The sequence below is a fragment of the Calypte anna genome, chromosome 1, assembly GCF_003957555.1.
Source record: "Calypte anna isolate BGI_N300 chromosome 1, bCalAnn1_v1.p, whole genome shotgun sequence".
Classification (NCBI taxonomy): Eukaryota; Metazoa; Chordata; class Aves; order Apodiformes; family Trochilidae; genus Calypte; species Calypte anna.
In genome coordinates, this window is record NC_044244.1 from 85,544,440 (window position 1) to 85,558,263 (window position 13,824).

The following is a 13,824-nucleotide window of genomic DNA, read 5'->3' on the forward strand; positions in this document are numbered from 1 at the left end:
ATGGAGATGGTGGTGAAGGGCACTCTGAGAGGGCTCTAAAGGCACTCAGAAAGTGAAGTGAGGAAACAAGTGGATTTATCAAATTCAGTTTCATTTTATAATCAGTCCCCTGACTTGGCTGATTTCCATTTATCCCAAGGTAGGGTTGAAGCTCACTTCAAAGACATGATAATCATAGCATAGTTTGTTATTTCTTGTCTTTCTGGGTGCTCAGCTGTCTTCACAGATGCTTTACTAACCAGCCACACAGTTTAACTCCTAAGTGAACTTCCAATCACTGTGTTGTACTGGTGTTTCTTGACACGATGGGTGAAGTTTGTAGGAAGAGCAAATCACTTTTCATGGCATATAAAGGACCCTTTTGCCTTGTAGAATTAAGTGATCTCCCCACTGGAGCAGAAGCCTAGAACTCAGGTTTAATGAGTGACCATCTTTTTGTTAAAAGAAGTTACACCTAGTATGCATTATCAGTTGGTTGTCATACTAACAGAGACAACTTACTCAGAATAGAAGTAATTGATCCTATAGTGCCAAATAAAGAAGTATTTACAGTGGAAAGTTGTGACTTCCTCCTGGCCCAGAGGCAGACATGGTTCTTCAAATCAAATCAGCAGTATTCTGTGCGTGATGCAGTTTCAGATCTTCTTGAGACTTGGAACAGACTGGTCCATACAGAGCTGTTACATGAAAGAGACAGCAAGCAGGTGCAAACTGACACATATAAAGACTCATTCTCTGTATAGCTGAATAGACAAGATATTAAAGATCTCCCAGAAAAGACATTTCAATCAGGTTTTGCTTATGCTAGCCATTATATGTGAATTATGCTACTTGAAAGCACCGACCTTATAAGTTAACTATCATCTCTATTATTCACTTTAATAATTGGGCAGTTCATTATATAGTATTTAGCATTAAGTTTGTACTTAAATTAATAAGAAGAGACCTATCTTAGGCTTTTAGATTCTTCTCTGTAACAGTTACTGAGCAGCATGATGACATCCCAAGAGTATTGAAACATCATTTACTCAGTGAGGACTTCTGCCAATTGATTATTCACTGTTAATATACACAGCACCCTGGGCCACCATACCCAATGGATTTCTTCATATTGTATTTGTTAGAAATGAAAAACAAAGCTACTATGGTATCACATCTAGACGAGGTGGCCATGATTGTTCTTTCATATCATGGCTCTAGGTAAAGACATCAGGAAATAGAGTACAATACAAAACACCCTTTAACAGCACTGGTAATTCACTCTCACTGTTCCTGTACCACCGCCTCTCTCTGGACAGAGACCACCTCACTCCACAAAACCTTAACAGGAACTCAAAATGTTTAAATGAAATCACTTCCCAAAGAATCATGTAGTTTGAGATCTTTAGCATAATTAACTGTGTAAATGTACACCATGTTCAAGAAAATCATCTTGATCCATCTGATGGATGTTTCATACCCTAGGTATTTCAATTTTGAAGGGTTGTTTGCCAGTCAAACCTGTGTTTAGCAAGATTTATTTTCCCCAAAGACATCCTGACCAGCAGACCTTCTTTTTATTAGTATGATCTACAGCAGGTCACATCTCTTGCCACAGACCATGTCTTATTTGTAGTTGGGATTTAAGTGACCTTTAGTTTTATTGGTCCTTACTTGGCCTTGCTCTATTAGATTTATAAGTCCAGATGAAGTACTCATCATTCTTCTCAATGTGGTATTAATGCACATTATTCCTCAGTCTTATATTGGTAAATTACACAGAGTGGGATAAAGTAGTAAGGTTTGTTTTCTGCTTTATTTCTGTATCTTGTCAACTTACTCATCCTTCTTCTTGGCATATATTCAGCATTCCTCTAGCAGCCTCAGCACAACCAGATAATGAAAAAAATCCCACATTTATATATTCTAATTACCTCCCCACTTGTATGTGCACACATTACGTTACTGCCCTTGTCACAGCATGCAATGCAAAGGTCACATTGTACTGGCAGTAAAACTTTGCAGGATGTGGTACCCTTTCTGTGCCTGAGGCTGCCATGATGCTGATATCTGAATTTCACTGTAGTAAACACAGATGTGACAGCACTATCTGCCAGAATGCTTTGTCTTGATTATTATTTACACTTATGTTAATCCATGCATTTTTTGCAAAGTTTCCTAGCAGTGGTGTTGTATTTCCTGCCAGAGGAAATATGAACATATGAAAATGAACAAAAAGATGAACATACTGGGTAACAGTGAGGTACTGAGGTTGGAGAAATTCCCCATTAACTAATGATCTGTCTCTGCCAATACCTGTTTTTACAAACCCGTTGGGCAATTATTGATCCAGAAATGGATGCTTTACTTTAATGTAAAACTCATATTCACTTCTAAAGGGGTACATTTGTCAACCAAATTTGGATTCAGTAAGATCTGTGTCACTCAAAGCCTTGCTGGCTGGTGACAATTATGTTTTTGTACTATAATTTTGTATTAATACCTTCTCAACCCAAAACTCCCATTTTTTGCATTGTTCTTCATGGGACTGATGACCAGGGATATGGATGGGATTGCAACCCAGAGACTGGCTCTGGAGCTGCCCACTGAGCAGAAATACAAGCCTCTGTAAGAGGTTTTAGCTCTGATTCATGCCTGGCATGGACCAACAAGGAGGAAAACTTCAGGCTGCTTGCTGGCAGTGCATTGTATACCCTAAAGGTGGATTGGGGTTGCTGTGGAATAATATTAGATATGATACTGACTTTGTCATTCAAAGCCAGTGGCATTTTTATGTGTATATCATAAACCTACTATATTAGCACTCTTTTTATTGCTTGTGGAGTGCTGTGATGAACTGTCTGGTTCTGTCAGCCTTTAGATCCAATTTAAATTGCCTGGCCTGTTCTCTAATCTCTTTTTAATGACCTTCTGCCTCTGTTAGTGTCACATTATGGCTCCAAAACAAATGCCCTTGGGATAAGGATGTCCAGGGTTTTTTTATGATAACAAGGGCGATACCATTTAGCTTGCCTACTCATCTTTAGCTGTCTCTTTAGCTTTCCATCCTCTTTAGCCACCTCTTGCAGCCTTTTCATGAAGGTCTGGCATGAATGACACCTTTCAATTTTAGCTTGTTCTAGAAATTTCATAATATGTTGCCTGGTGTTTTTTCCTCTTTGTTTTCCAAGGGGCTTTATGTTCTGCTTTCCATGGAGCACGCCATAATAAATACTGCTCTTTGAGCTTTATTTGTATGATAACAATAGCAACATACCATTACTCCTTAATTAATGAGCTTTTTTTTTTTTTTTTTTTTTTTTAGTAAACACAGCCAAAAAATCTGAACTGGTAGTGGATTTAACATTCAGTCCTTTCCTCTAGCTTGTTCAGGAAATTTCTTCATTCTGTGGTGTCCTGAGCAAAGACTAGTCACAAGTCTTCATTTTGTATAGCTTTATATTCCACAACTAGGGTTTTTCCTCAAACATTATTTTTCATTTTGCTGCCATGACTTTTGTCCTTATTACTAGGAACTACATTAATGCTTGCACTTAAGAAACCTACTGCAGTCAGTACATCAGATTAAGTCTGTTTGGGATGGCACTGAACTGGGATAAAGGCCACTCCAGATGCCTCCACACTCTAGGGAACTAAAAGCACAATATCATGCTTTGGGCCAAACAAATCTTTTGTGGTACTATAATAAAGCTAGATATTAATTCAGGACAGGAAAAGAAGAAAATGGTAGAGGATCTCTCTTTTTCCCCTGGAGTCAGACAAACTCACTAATTACAGTTAAATGAAATCACACTGTCCAAACAAACATTTTAACAGGCTCAAAATTAAGGGTTTCCTCCTTTTCCCTCTAAAAAAAAGTAATTACAATTATGGAACTGTGACTTGAAGGTCACATTTTTAAGTTTGACTTTAAAAATCTTATTTGTACTACATTTCGGTTGACTGGTGGGTGCGTTGAAAATAAAAACATCTCACATTTCACATTATTATTTTCTAATGTAAATCTTTAGTTTCAGAAAATCCTATAGTTGCAGTGGATGTTCCTACTCTGATTATTTCCTCACGTATTGTGTGCATCCAGTTGAGGCCAAGTATATGAACACTTTCTTGCTATATTTTCCAGTCAGGTCACACTTAACAAAATCATGTGCTTTATGAGAGCATGTTAAGCAATGTATTGTTAGTTATCAGCTTTGCATTAAGCATGCTCAGGACTTGCATTCTACAGACAAGTGCCCTTAGAACTGCAGGTGTGCACATGGCCAGAATTAGTTTTGGAGGATCTTCAGCACACAAAATATCTTGGTCCCATCCCTTCTGTGTCCTGTGATTTCCTAACTCTGGAAAACCAGAGTTTTCCAGATGATGCCATAGCATGTGATGCCAAAATACTGCAAGATCATTTCTTGATTTCTTGATCATTTCTTGGGAACCTCTGTGACTCAGCAGACAGGTCTTAGATCCAGTTTTGTAATGGCATTCAGGCATCTGAAAGCACCAGTAAATACCTAATGGGAGTTTCTAAACTTATCTCTGTTAGACCTCATTTGTGCAGCCACTGTTGTGAAGTCCACTAGGTTTGTGGTTTTGAATTCTTGCAGGGCATCCTTGTAAACATAATACTGTAGTAAATCTGACCCTAAATCAGATTAGACACATTTTGTATCAAGTCCTGTTTTGAAATGCATGGCTTTGACATTTTTGGTTTAGGCAGTTTGCTTCTGCTTTTGTAGCAGCTCTTCATTTGTTACTTTTGTCATCTTACTCTCAAGAAAGCATCAAAGATGCTGTGTTTTGAATCAGCAAGCAGTGTCTCTTGGTTGCTACATAGAAAACCAGATAAGCTAACCCATCAAGACCAATTACAGGCAGTCCAATCAGTCCTTGTCACAGGAAAGTCTAGATTTCATTGGTTTCCATTGAGAGCATGAGATGAAGGAAGCACCAAGCACCTGACAATGAGCAGCAAGTGAGGTGTTTCCACAGAATCATGAAGTCATTAAGGTTGGAAAAGACCTCTAAGATCATCAAGTCCAGCCATCAACTCAACTCCACCATGCCAACTAAACCATGTCCTGAAGTACCCCTTCTACTCATTCTTACCACACCTCCAGGGATGGTGACCATCACTTCCCCAGGCAGCCTGTTCCAACACAGCCTTCCTAGTTTCTCCCTCTCCTGATTTCTTCAAGTTTCTGTCAAGGCCCTTTCTCTCACAAAGAAAACACAAAATGTTTGCATGAGTGTCCATGTCAGCACCACTGCTGCCCCTCGTCTAGCAGAGGGCACTGGTCAATGGAAGAGGGGAAGAGATCCATCTCTCAGCTGCCTAGGGATAACATATTCACAATGGAAGCAGAACTGAACCAAACCAATTATCTGTTAAAATACACCAATTACCACAGTCTATCATGGCTGCTTGATGTTCTGTACTTCTCTAGAGACCTGATAAAGTCAGTCAGCTTTGCAGGGGTCTCTGCTTCTGTGAGGATGTGTCACCTCTGTCTCACAAATCACTGTATGTGTCATAAACTGTTGAACACTCCCACAGTTCTGTTTCTCTTCAAATGGAAGTCAGAATGGCTAAGAGCTATCATAACCACTTCTAAACCTCTCTAATCTTCCTTTAATTTTCTTCTTTTCTGATCAAGTGACTAGAACTAACTGCATTTTCCAGAGGAAACTGAACTATTGATGTATATATTTGCACCATATTTTCCATGTAATTATCTTTCATATCCTAGTATTTTGTTTGCTCTTTCAGCTGCATAATGCAGGGAGTGTTTTTACTGAGCTGTCTACAACAATGAACAGATCTTTTTCTTGGGTGGTTAGTTAATTTATTTTCCAATAAAGGTTATGAATTGTTTAAATTATTACTTCTAACATACGGCACATTGTATCTGTCACACACACTTAACCTTCAGTCGTTCTGTCCATTGACCTACATAGCTTTATGAGAATATAATTCAGGTCTTATCAAAGCACAACAACGTTTAATGTTCTTGAGTTATTCTCAGCCTTTGTACAGCTATTCTTGAAGCCCTGAACTGAACTTTTTCTTTCACTCTGTTTTTAAGTCTCTGGCAGATCTAACATTTCACCAGGGCTGGAATATCTACTCCATCTTTCCAGAATTCCTTTGCAGTATTGTCAGTGAATCTCTGGCTGACTGACATTGTTCTCTCTATAACTCATTGAAACTACCCATCCTTCCAGAATTTATCTCCCTTTGTTGATCTGCACTGTTACCAGCCTGGCAGTTTCAATCCTGGAATACAGCCTCATCCTTGTAGGGTGACGACTAATCTTCATTATTTTACCATGAAGTTCCCAGCATCCCGACTAGAGACCAGGCACTTCTTGGTCATGGGGCTGGACATGTGCAACAGAAAAGCATCTCACTGTGTTGTGTTTGCACTGAGAATCCCAGCTCTGTTCTAGGGGCCCTTTCAACTTCTTCACTTGGGTTACCTTTACAGTGATAAACAATATTAATTGTCACTTACGTGGAATGTCAAAGGGATTGCATGATAGTGAATCATATCCATCACTGGCTAAAGAAAGCTTTTCTCTTCTGAATGGTCTTCAGAAAAAGGGGAAATCAGCAATGGTGGCATATCCTAGCATCTTGGTTTAAAACCAAAACCACCAACAACATCAGGCATACACATTGACCCCATCAGTGTGCAATGGCAGAGGAAGAGGAGAAACTACTGGAGGGAAGGAGAGTTCCATTCCTGCTGGCAAGAAGAATGCTTTTGGCAGAAGAGATGGGTTCAGTTCCTCTTCCCCTGACTCAGGCTTCTGGAAACAGCTATTATTGACTCAAGGGACTAGGGCCAGCACCCTGCTGCCTTCTAGGTACTTTAGCAGTACTAGCTGATGTTGTGATGACAGCACTGCCTTCGGGCAACCAAGAACCAAGAGTTGGTCCTATATAAAAGACAGTAAAAAGGTAACCTCAAGTAGAGAATGCAGCAGGAATTAAACATGGATACAGATAGTAAAAATCAGAGCCTTGTTCACATGTAAATAATGATCAATACATGGATAGATGGAAACCAAAGGAGCAAATGAAGAAAACCTATTGTTTCAGGAAACTTTCCCATTAAAGTATTTTACAAGTGACTCTTTCAAAACTGGCTAGAGCATATTTTCTCCAGATGTGTGAATACTGGCAGAAACTAAAACCTGTATGCCAGGGCCACTGGGCTAATGCGATAGCTGAGCTCTCAACTACTTGGGCCCATTACAGCAGTATTAAAGTATATTTTCCAGGTACCTAATTAGGAATCTGAAACAAGAGATGAGAATGAGCCCTCAGCAATTCAGAATAAAAGGGAGGAGTTTCCACCTTCAGTACAATAATCATCTTTTCATCTTCACATTAATCCCTGAAATGGAATTATTTTCTGCTCTCAGGATCGGCACCCTACCAAAGCAAAGAGAAAAAGATTTGGAATCCATCAGCTCAGAACTGTTTTACAGGCCTGGCTATAGCTAGGAAGACAGAAATTAAAATTCAGTGTGGGAAAATGCTAACTCTTCAGACAACTGTGTTAGAAACTGGGTGTTAGAAAGAAAAAACCATTTGGTTTTTGTGGGTGCAGACACTTGTAATATGCCCTGCTTCAGTTCCCTTGCAGGATCATTTGACCTAATGAGGAAAAATGTTAGAAAGACACAGCAGAAGGAACCCAAGGATATTAAATCTTTACTGGTATAAGGAGAGTAATTAAGGACCTGTCACAGCAACCCATAGTAGATCTGGATACTTACATTTATTTTAAAACTAACAAGACTAGAGTTTTTCATCTGCTGAGTATCTCACTCACTTTTCCCACTTTTGTTTAGTCTGTCTGCTATAAAAAAATACACCCATACACTTGCAGCTAGCAAGTAGGACATTCATGCACACCCATAGTTATCTGTGGTCTGAGAGTGTTTACTATAAATGAGGTTTTTTCCTATTACCAGCTCCACTAGTGACACAAAGTAAGTGTCTACTGCAGATCAAGAAGAGGTGAAGAAAGGCTAAGGAAGCTGGCAAGGAAAAACAAAAGTATGAAGTGGTGTTTATTAAAAGCAAGACAGCATCCTTCAAATAGCTGAGTTATGTCCAGTGAGTAAAACTGGAAGCAACATAAACTCTGGCAGGTTAAATGTCAAAATAAAATAAGACAGGCCAAAAACCAGAATGAGGAACATGCTATAAATGGGATAAAAGTTCATAAATCCTTTTTTAAGCACTTCAGCCGCAGTAGGAGTGTCTGTCAAGCCACAGATTATAACTGAAAAAGAGGAGGTAAGGTCATGGCAGAAGGAAAGCATGCTCTTTATGAACAAACCTGAGAAGGTTCCTGAGTTTATTTATTTATGGGGGACTTGCAGAGGGTCTGTCTGACACTGAAGTGACTGTAGAAGAAGCTAAGGGACACGAAAGCAAAACGAACCTTAATACTTCAGTGCAAGTGATTAGTGTCAGTCCCAAGAGCTCTGCAAAAACTCACAGATGAAGCAGATGAAGCTCTGGCTGTGATGACCTACCCCTCCCTTAGAACAGTCCCGAGTTCTGAGGCCTAGAAAGTTGACAGATGTCACAACAATTTTGTATAAGGGTTCTGAAGGAGATCAAATAAACTAGCAAAGCCTGACTGAGCCCACTATTAGAAACTGTGGGCTAAAAAAAAAAAAAATAAAAAAAAGATTAAAAAAAAATAGAACATACAAAGAAGTATGAAGTCACCATGACTTTTGTAAAGAGAAGCCCTGCCTCACAAACCTTCTGAAGTTCTTGGAAGTCCTCAGGATGTATGTGGAAAAGAGAGATCATCTTCACAGAGTATGCTAAGGCTTCTGAAAGGTAGTCTGTCACCAAATTCAGTCACTGAATGGATAAACAGTTGCTTGAAAGATAGTTAGCAGAGGATATAAATAAATGGTCAGTTCTAACTAATCACAAATTATGTCTTTGAGCTTGAACTTGTCCTTGGGTGGCTCAGTCTGAGAAGCAGCCAAAGAAGCAAATGCACTGTTTTCACACTGGAAAAGGACAGAGAGTGCCCTGAGGCCATGTTATTAATCCTTGGTGCTTCTCATCTCAGTGGCATGTGGTGGTCTCAGAATGGATGAAGCAGACCAGAAAAGGTTTGAAGAAGGGCCAGTGGGACAGCTTCTGTACAAGAAGCGGCTATTTTTAATAGGATTTATCAGCCTGGGAAAAAGGTGGCTGAATAAAAACATGACAAAGGCTTTTAAGATCCTGAGAAGCATGGAACAGGTGACTAGCAAATGACAGGTTTTTGCCTCTTTCAAAATGACCACAAAGGACATGAAAAGAAATTTGTAGCTGCTCTATTCTCACAGGCAAGAAGTGGCACTTTTCTCATAAAATGTAGATCTCCTTGCTGTAGAAGGCAGTGGATGTGAAAAGTCTGCACAGATGCAGAACACAAACATGCAGAACATACATGTGCAATGTCATGGAAGAAAAACCCGCTACAGGTTATCAAGTACAAAGACCTTTGACTCAGGAAGTCACTGAGCTGCAAAATGTGTGAGGGTATTCTTGGGAAATGTTAAGTCCCCCTCTACTCTTGTGTAGGCATTTGCTATTGACCATGGTCAGAAACAAGTTCTAGGGACATGGGCAGCTGATCTGACCTAAAACAACTGTAAATTTGTATTTATGGCCCTTCTGTAAGAGTGAAAATTATGTTATCCTGAGTATCTAGATTGGATAAAGCATGAGATGTTAGATGGATGGTGTTCTGATTAAAAGGCATTGTAATTCAATGAGGGAGGGGGAAGAAGGAAAATTTATTAAAAGGAACATCTGAAAACAGCAGCTTGCAGAACATTCTCCCTGCAGGCTTCCACTAGCTATTAACAGTGTATTTGAGCCATGAGGTCAATAGTTCTTCAGTAAACTCTTCATTCCAGGGTATGATACATGCACCCCTGACAAGTACTCTTTCCCCTGCTGAAACAGGGTCTTTTAAGCCTTTGTGGATTGAGTCATGAGTATTTATGTTTCTATCTTTAGTTACAAAACACAGGGACATATTTTAACTGTAAAGCCTTTATCTAATGATTGATAGACTGGTGCCTATAAGAGTCTCATAGTTAGTCAGAGTCTATAACTTCCTCTTTTAAAGTTTAAAGGTTGCTTATACAGTCCTTGGCTCTTGAAACTGCATTTTAATCATGTAGAGCTCAAAGGTTGTTGTATGGTGTACAGATTTTCTTACCGTCTAGAACAGGAACAAGCCCTAGTAGTCATTCAGTTACTATTTCATGAAGCTGCCCCTCAGAAATTTAGACTTGAAGGCAAACTTTGGAATGTGATGGAAAGAAAAAACAGATGTTGTTACTCCTACTGCTCCTGTTGCCCCTCCAGTGGGGATTCTAAATAGGGCATGAGTCTTTCCTGCATGAGTTGATACACCTGGTGTCTCCTGTTCCCCAGCTAAAGCTGCATAATTGAAGCTGCTATTCTGTGCCTGGGGAAAGACAACATTAAGTGCAGATTAGTGTTTTTACATGAATATTTACCCACCAGACAGTGATACCAGCTCATACACAAAATGGTTCATAACCTGAATCCTCACATGTAGTGTGAGTCTGATGAAAGGAAACATGGTGATTAACTAATCCTACAAAAACCCTCAAGGACCAAGGCATAGGTATTACTTTCTAAGAAGCTTTATGTCAGGAGGTAAGGCAAACAATAGACTAGTTGAGTTGAAAGTTATGAAGTTAAAAAAACAAACAAACAAAAAGAACGGCATCCAGATAATTGAGAAGTTTCTCCACCATTCTTCTCTCTCTCTGTAAGACCAGGCAGCCTCCTGCCACTGCAGCTGGCTAGGAGAGGCCATACGTGAACTGAAGAAGATTCTGTATGACTCTTGCAAGATTGCCCCCTAATGTCTGTAGTGACTGTAATCAATAGAAGTGCTAGGTCTGCACCTCCTGTACAGGTGACAGGAAACCCAGGACTGATACTTAAGTTAGTCTACTGTTCAGCAGAGTGCTGCAGTGCTGCACAAGAGCCTGATAGGCACTTGGAGAAAGCTTGGCATTCAGCTCAACATAACTACTCAAATCTGATCTGGATGTTAAAGCTGCAGGTGTCACCCTGTGGTAGGTGCTAGAACCTGCAGAGGAATGAAGGTTCTATGGGAACCTATGCTGCTGGTGGACAAGATTCCTGCTAACACTTTTAGATTTGGAGCCTCAGTGCAGATGATGCCACAGGGAGTGGATGGAGCACAGACACCACTATGGATCTGCAGATCCTGAGTCATCCGCTCTGACCTAAGAGCTGCCTTGCCCTCTTCTTGCAGTTTCCTGCTAGAGCTGGCCAAGCAGCACCTCCTTGGGTGCTCCCTGGGGATAGGGGGAAGAGAGAGGAACAGTCTCCTCTTTCATTCCCCACAGCAGCCAATGCCTGTCCCTCCACAGCAAATGCCCCATGACCACCAGAAGGTGAGGTTTTCTAAAGACAGGTCCTGGTTCTTCAGTGAGATCATGGCAGCTGCACACTTTATGGGAGGGATGGTCTACAGAGGGGGCCAGGGGGAGATGAGAAAAACAAGAAAAAATCCTGTCTCTGCCATCCCAGCCATTATTCAAAAACTGAATACTGAATGTGGCAATATTTTGATACCCCTCCATCAACATCACACAAAGCTGAAAAGGTTTTGCCATCCATGTCTTTCAAAGGACTACTATGACTTTTCCAGACTCAGGCTGGCATTAATATAGACAGTGAGAGGAGAGTATCTGAGTAGCTCTGGGGATTTTAGCTGAAGATAGGGCGATCCCAAAAGGAAACAGAAAAATGAGACAATTTAGCAAAACTGACAGGAATTAATGATGTTATTCTGTCCCTCTGCCCCTGTATTTCCAGATGAAAAGGCTTCATCAAAATATTGTCTCCTGTATGTCTGTGGGGTGAGAAGGACTCTGCCTGCCCAGACAAATAGGTTTTACTTTGTTTTTTTCTTCCAGGATTGTATGTTTGGGCACCCACAGGTGAGAGAGTGAGGACTGGGCATCCAATCTGTCACAGCCACTACAACCACAGCATCAACTACACCACAGTGATCTGGGGACAGCTGACAGATGGGTGCCCTCAGAGCCACCTCAGCTTTCTGCAGCTGAGCTCTGCAGAGTAACTAAGAACATCCATTAAATGAAGGCGGAGAGGGAAATGTGATAAGTGTATAAACCAGTAAATAACTTTTGAAGAAAAATATGATGTGGATAAATTGCATCACACTTGCAAGTATCATTGCAAGTTCTTTCATGCTGCAGTACCTTTGGTCCACCTGTCAGGCTACCTACATAGTGAATTTTGTAACTCTATTTGTCCCTGGGATTAACTGCTCCTGTCTGCAACATGACAGCTTAAGGCATGAGATGAAAATCACAGGAGTCAACACATGGGGAGGGGCAGAATGTGATTACTTAAAACTATGCAACTAGGAGAGAGGAGCCAAAAATAAAAAAAGTGGTATGGGCTCTACAGGCCTGCCATGTAGCAAATGAGATTGATTTGTTGTTTTTTACTGAAGTGCTTGGGGGTTTTCAATCAAAAAGTTTGAATTGTTTCTCAAGCATTCCAGTTTTCTGAGTGATTGATTATTCAGAAATAACTGATGCCAGCTGAGCAGATTTATGCAGAGTGGTTGCAAGAGAAGGGTGAGAAGGATACATTGGTGATTGAAACACTTCAGTGGCTGATGCTACTTCTCTTCCCCTGCTGTGGGCTTGCAGAGGTGTCTTCAGGGGACTGAAGAGGAATGCTAAATACCTGATGGGATAGCAGCTGGTAAGCAAAGTGTAAAAATAGGTGCCCTCCAGGTTGAAGGCCATGGTACCCTGTGCTTTGAGGTTTGTGCTGTCTCTGTGTATGAATGTGGTGTCTATGAGAGCAAGTCTGCTACTGATGTGATTAACTGACTTTTAAAGTGATTTAAAGACTATAGTAAAGTGATTATTTCCAGTTTTGTCCCATAGCAGACGTAGGGCTGTGACACACAGGCATTTATGGTCTCTGTCTCTCTTTCTCTAGGTTCTCAAGCATCTGCGCCACTTAAATTTCACCAATAACATGGGGGAACAAGTGGATTTTGATGAGTTTGGGGACCTGGTAGGGAATTACTCAATAATCAATTGGCATCTCTCTCCGGAGGATGGCTCTGTCGTTTTTGAGGAGGTTGGACACTACAATGTTTATGCCAAGAAAGGGGAGAGGCTCTTTATTAATGAAAACAAGATCCTGTGGAGTGGATTCTCTAAGGAGGTAAGTGCTTAAATCCTCACACACAATATTTCCCAAGTTTCTACAGGATGAAATTTGAACTGACCATACACACTCATGTATAAAGGTTCCGTGTCTGATTAAAATACCCACTCATCTTGCTGTATATGTGTTCTCTGCCCTACTCTTTCACACCTTCACTACACACTTCTGGAAATAACAGGCAGCTGCTTCTCCCCTCCCACACATTTGATAAGCCTGGGTGCTAATGTTTCAATAATGACTCTTTTCTGTCCCAAGCAGTTAGCTTGGTTTTTGCTAATGCTGTTTCCACAAAGATGTAAAATTCAATGCCTGAGTCTGTTTTTTGACCAAGTTTTCCTGAGCGCAGCAGTTTCAATGCTGAACATCTCTTCTGCTCCTGGTATCATTATATCAAGAAGTGTCTCTTCCTGCTCCAAGTTAAATTCGCAGCTGTTTCTGCTGGCCTTACCCTCCAAGTCCCAGAGCCTTCCACACACCTTTGCCTTGCAAACCAAACAGAAAAAGCA

At 40.6% G+C, this 13,824-nt stretch overlaps 1 protein-coding gene across 1 annotated transcript in view; it reads left to right on the forward strand.

Moving 5' to 3' along the window:
* Positions 1-13,824, forward strand: part of CASR (calcium sensing receptor) — a 40,339-nt gene that overhangs the window by 17,611 nt on the left and 8,904 nt on the right. Inside the window, 1 exon segment of the mRNA XM_030460567.1 lies at positions 13,085-13,315. Coding sequence (XP_030316427.1) covers positions 13,085-13,315 — 231 coding nt within the window.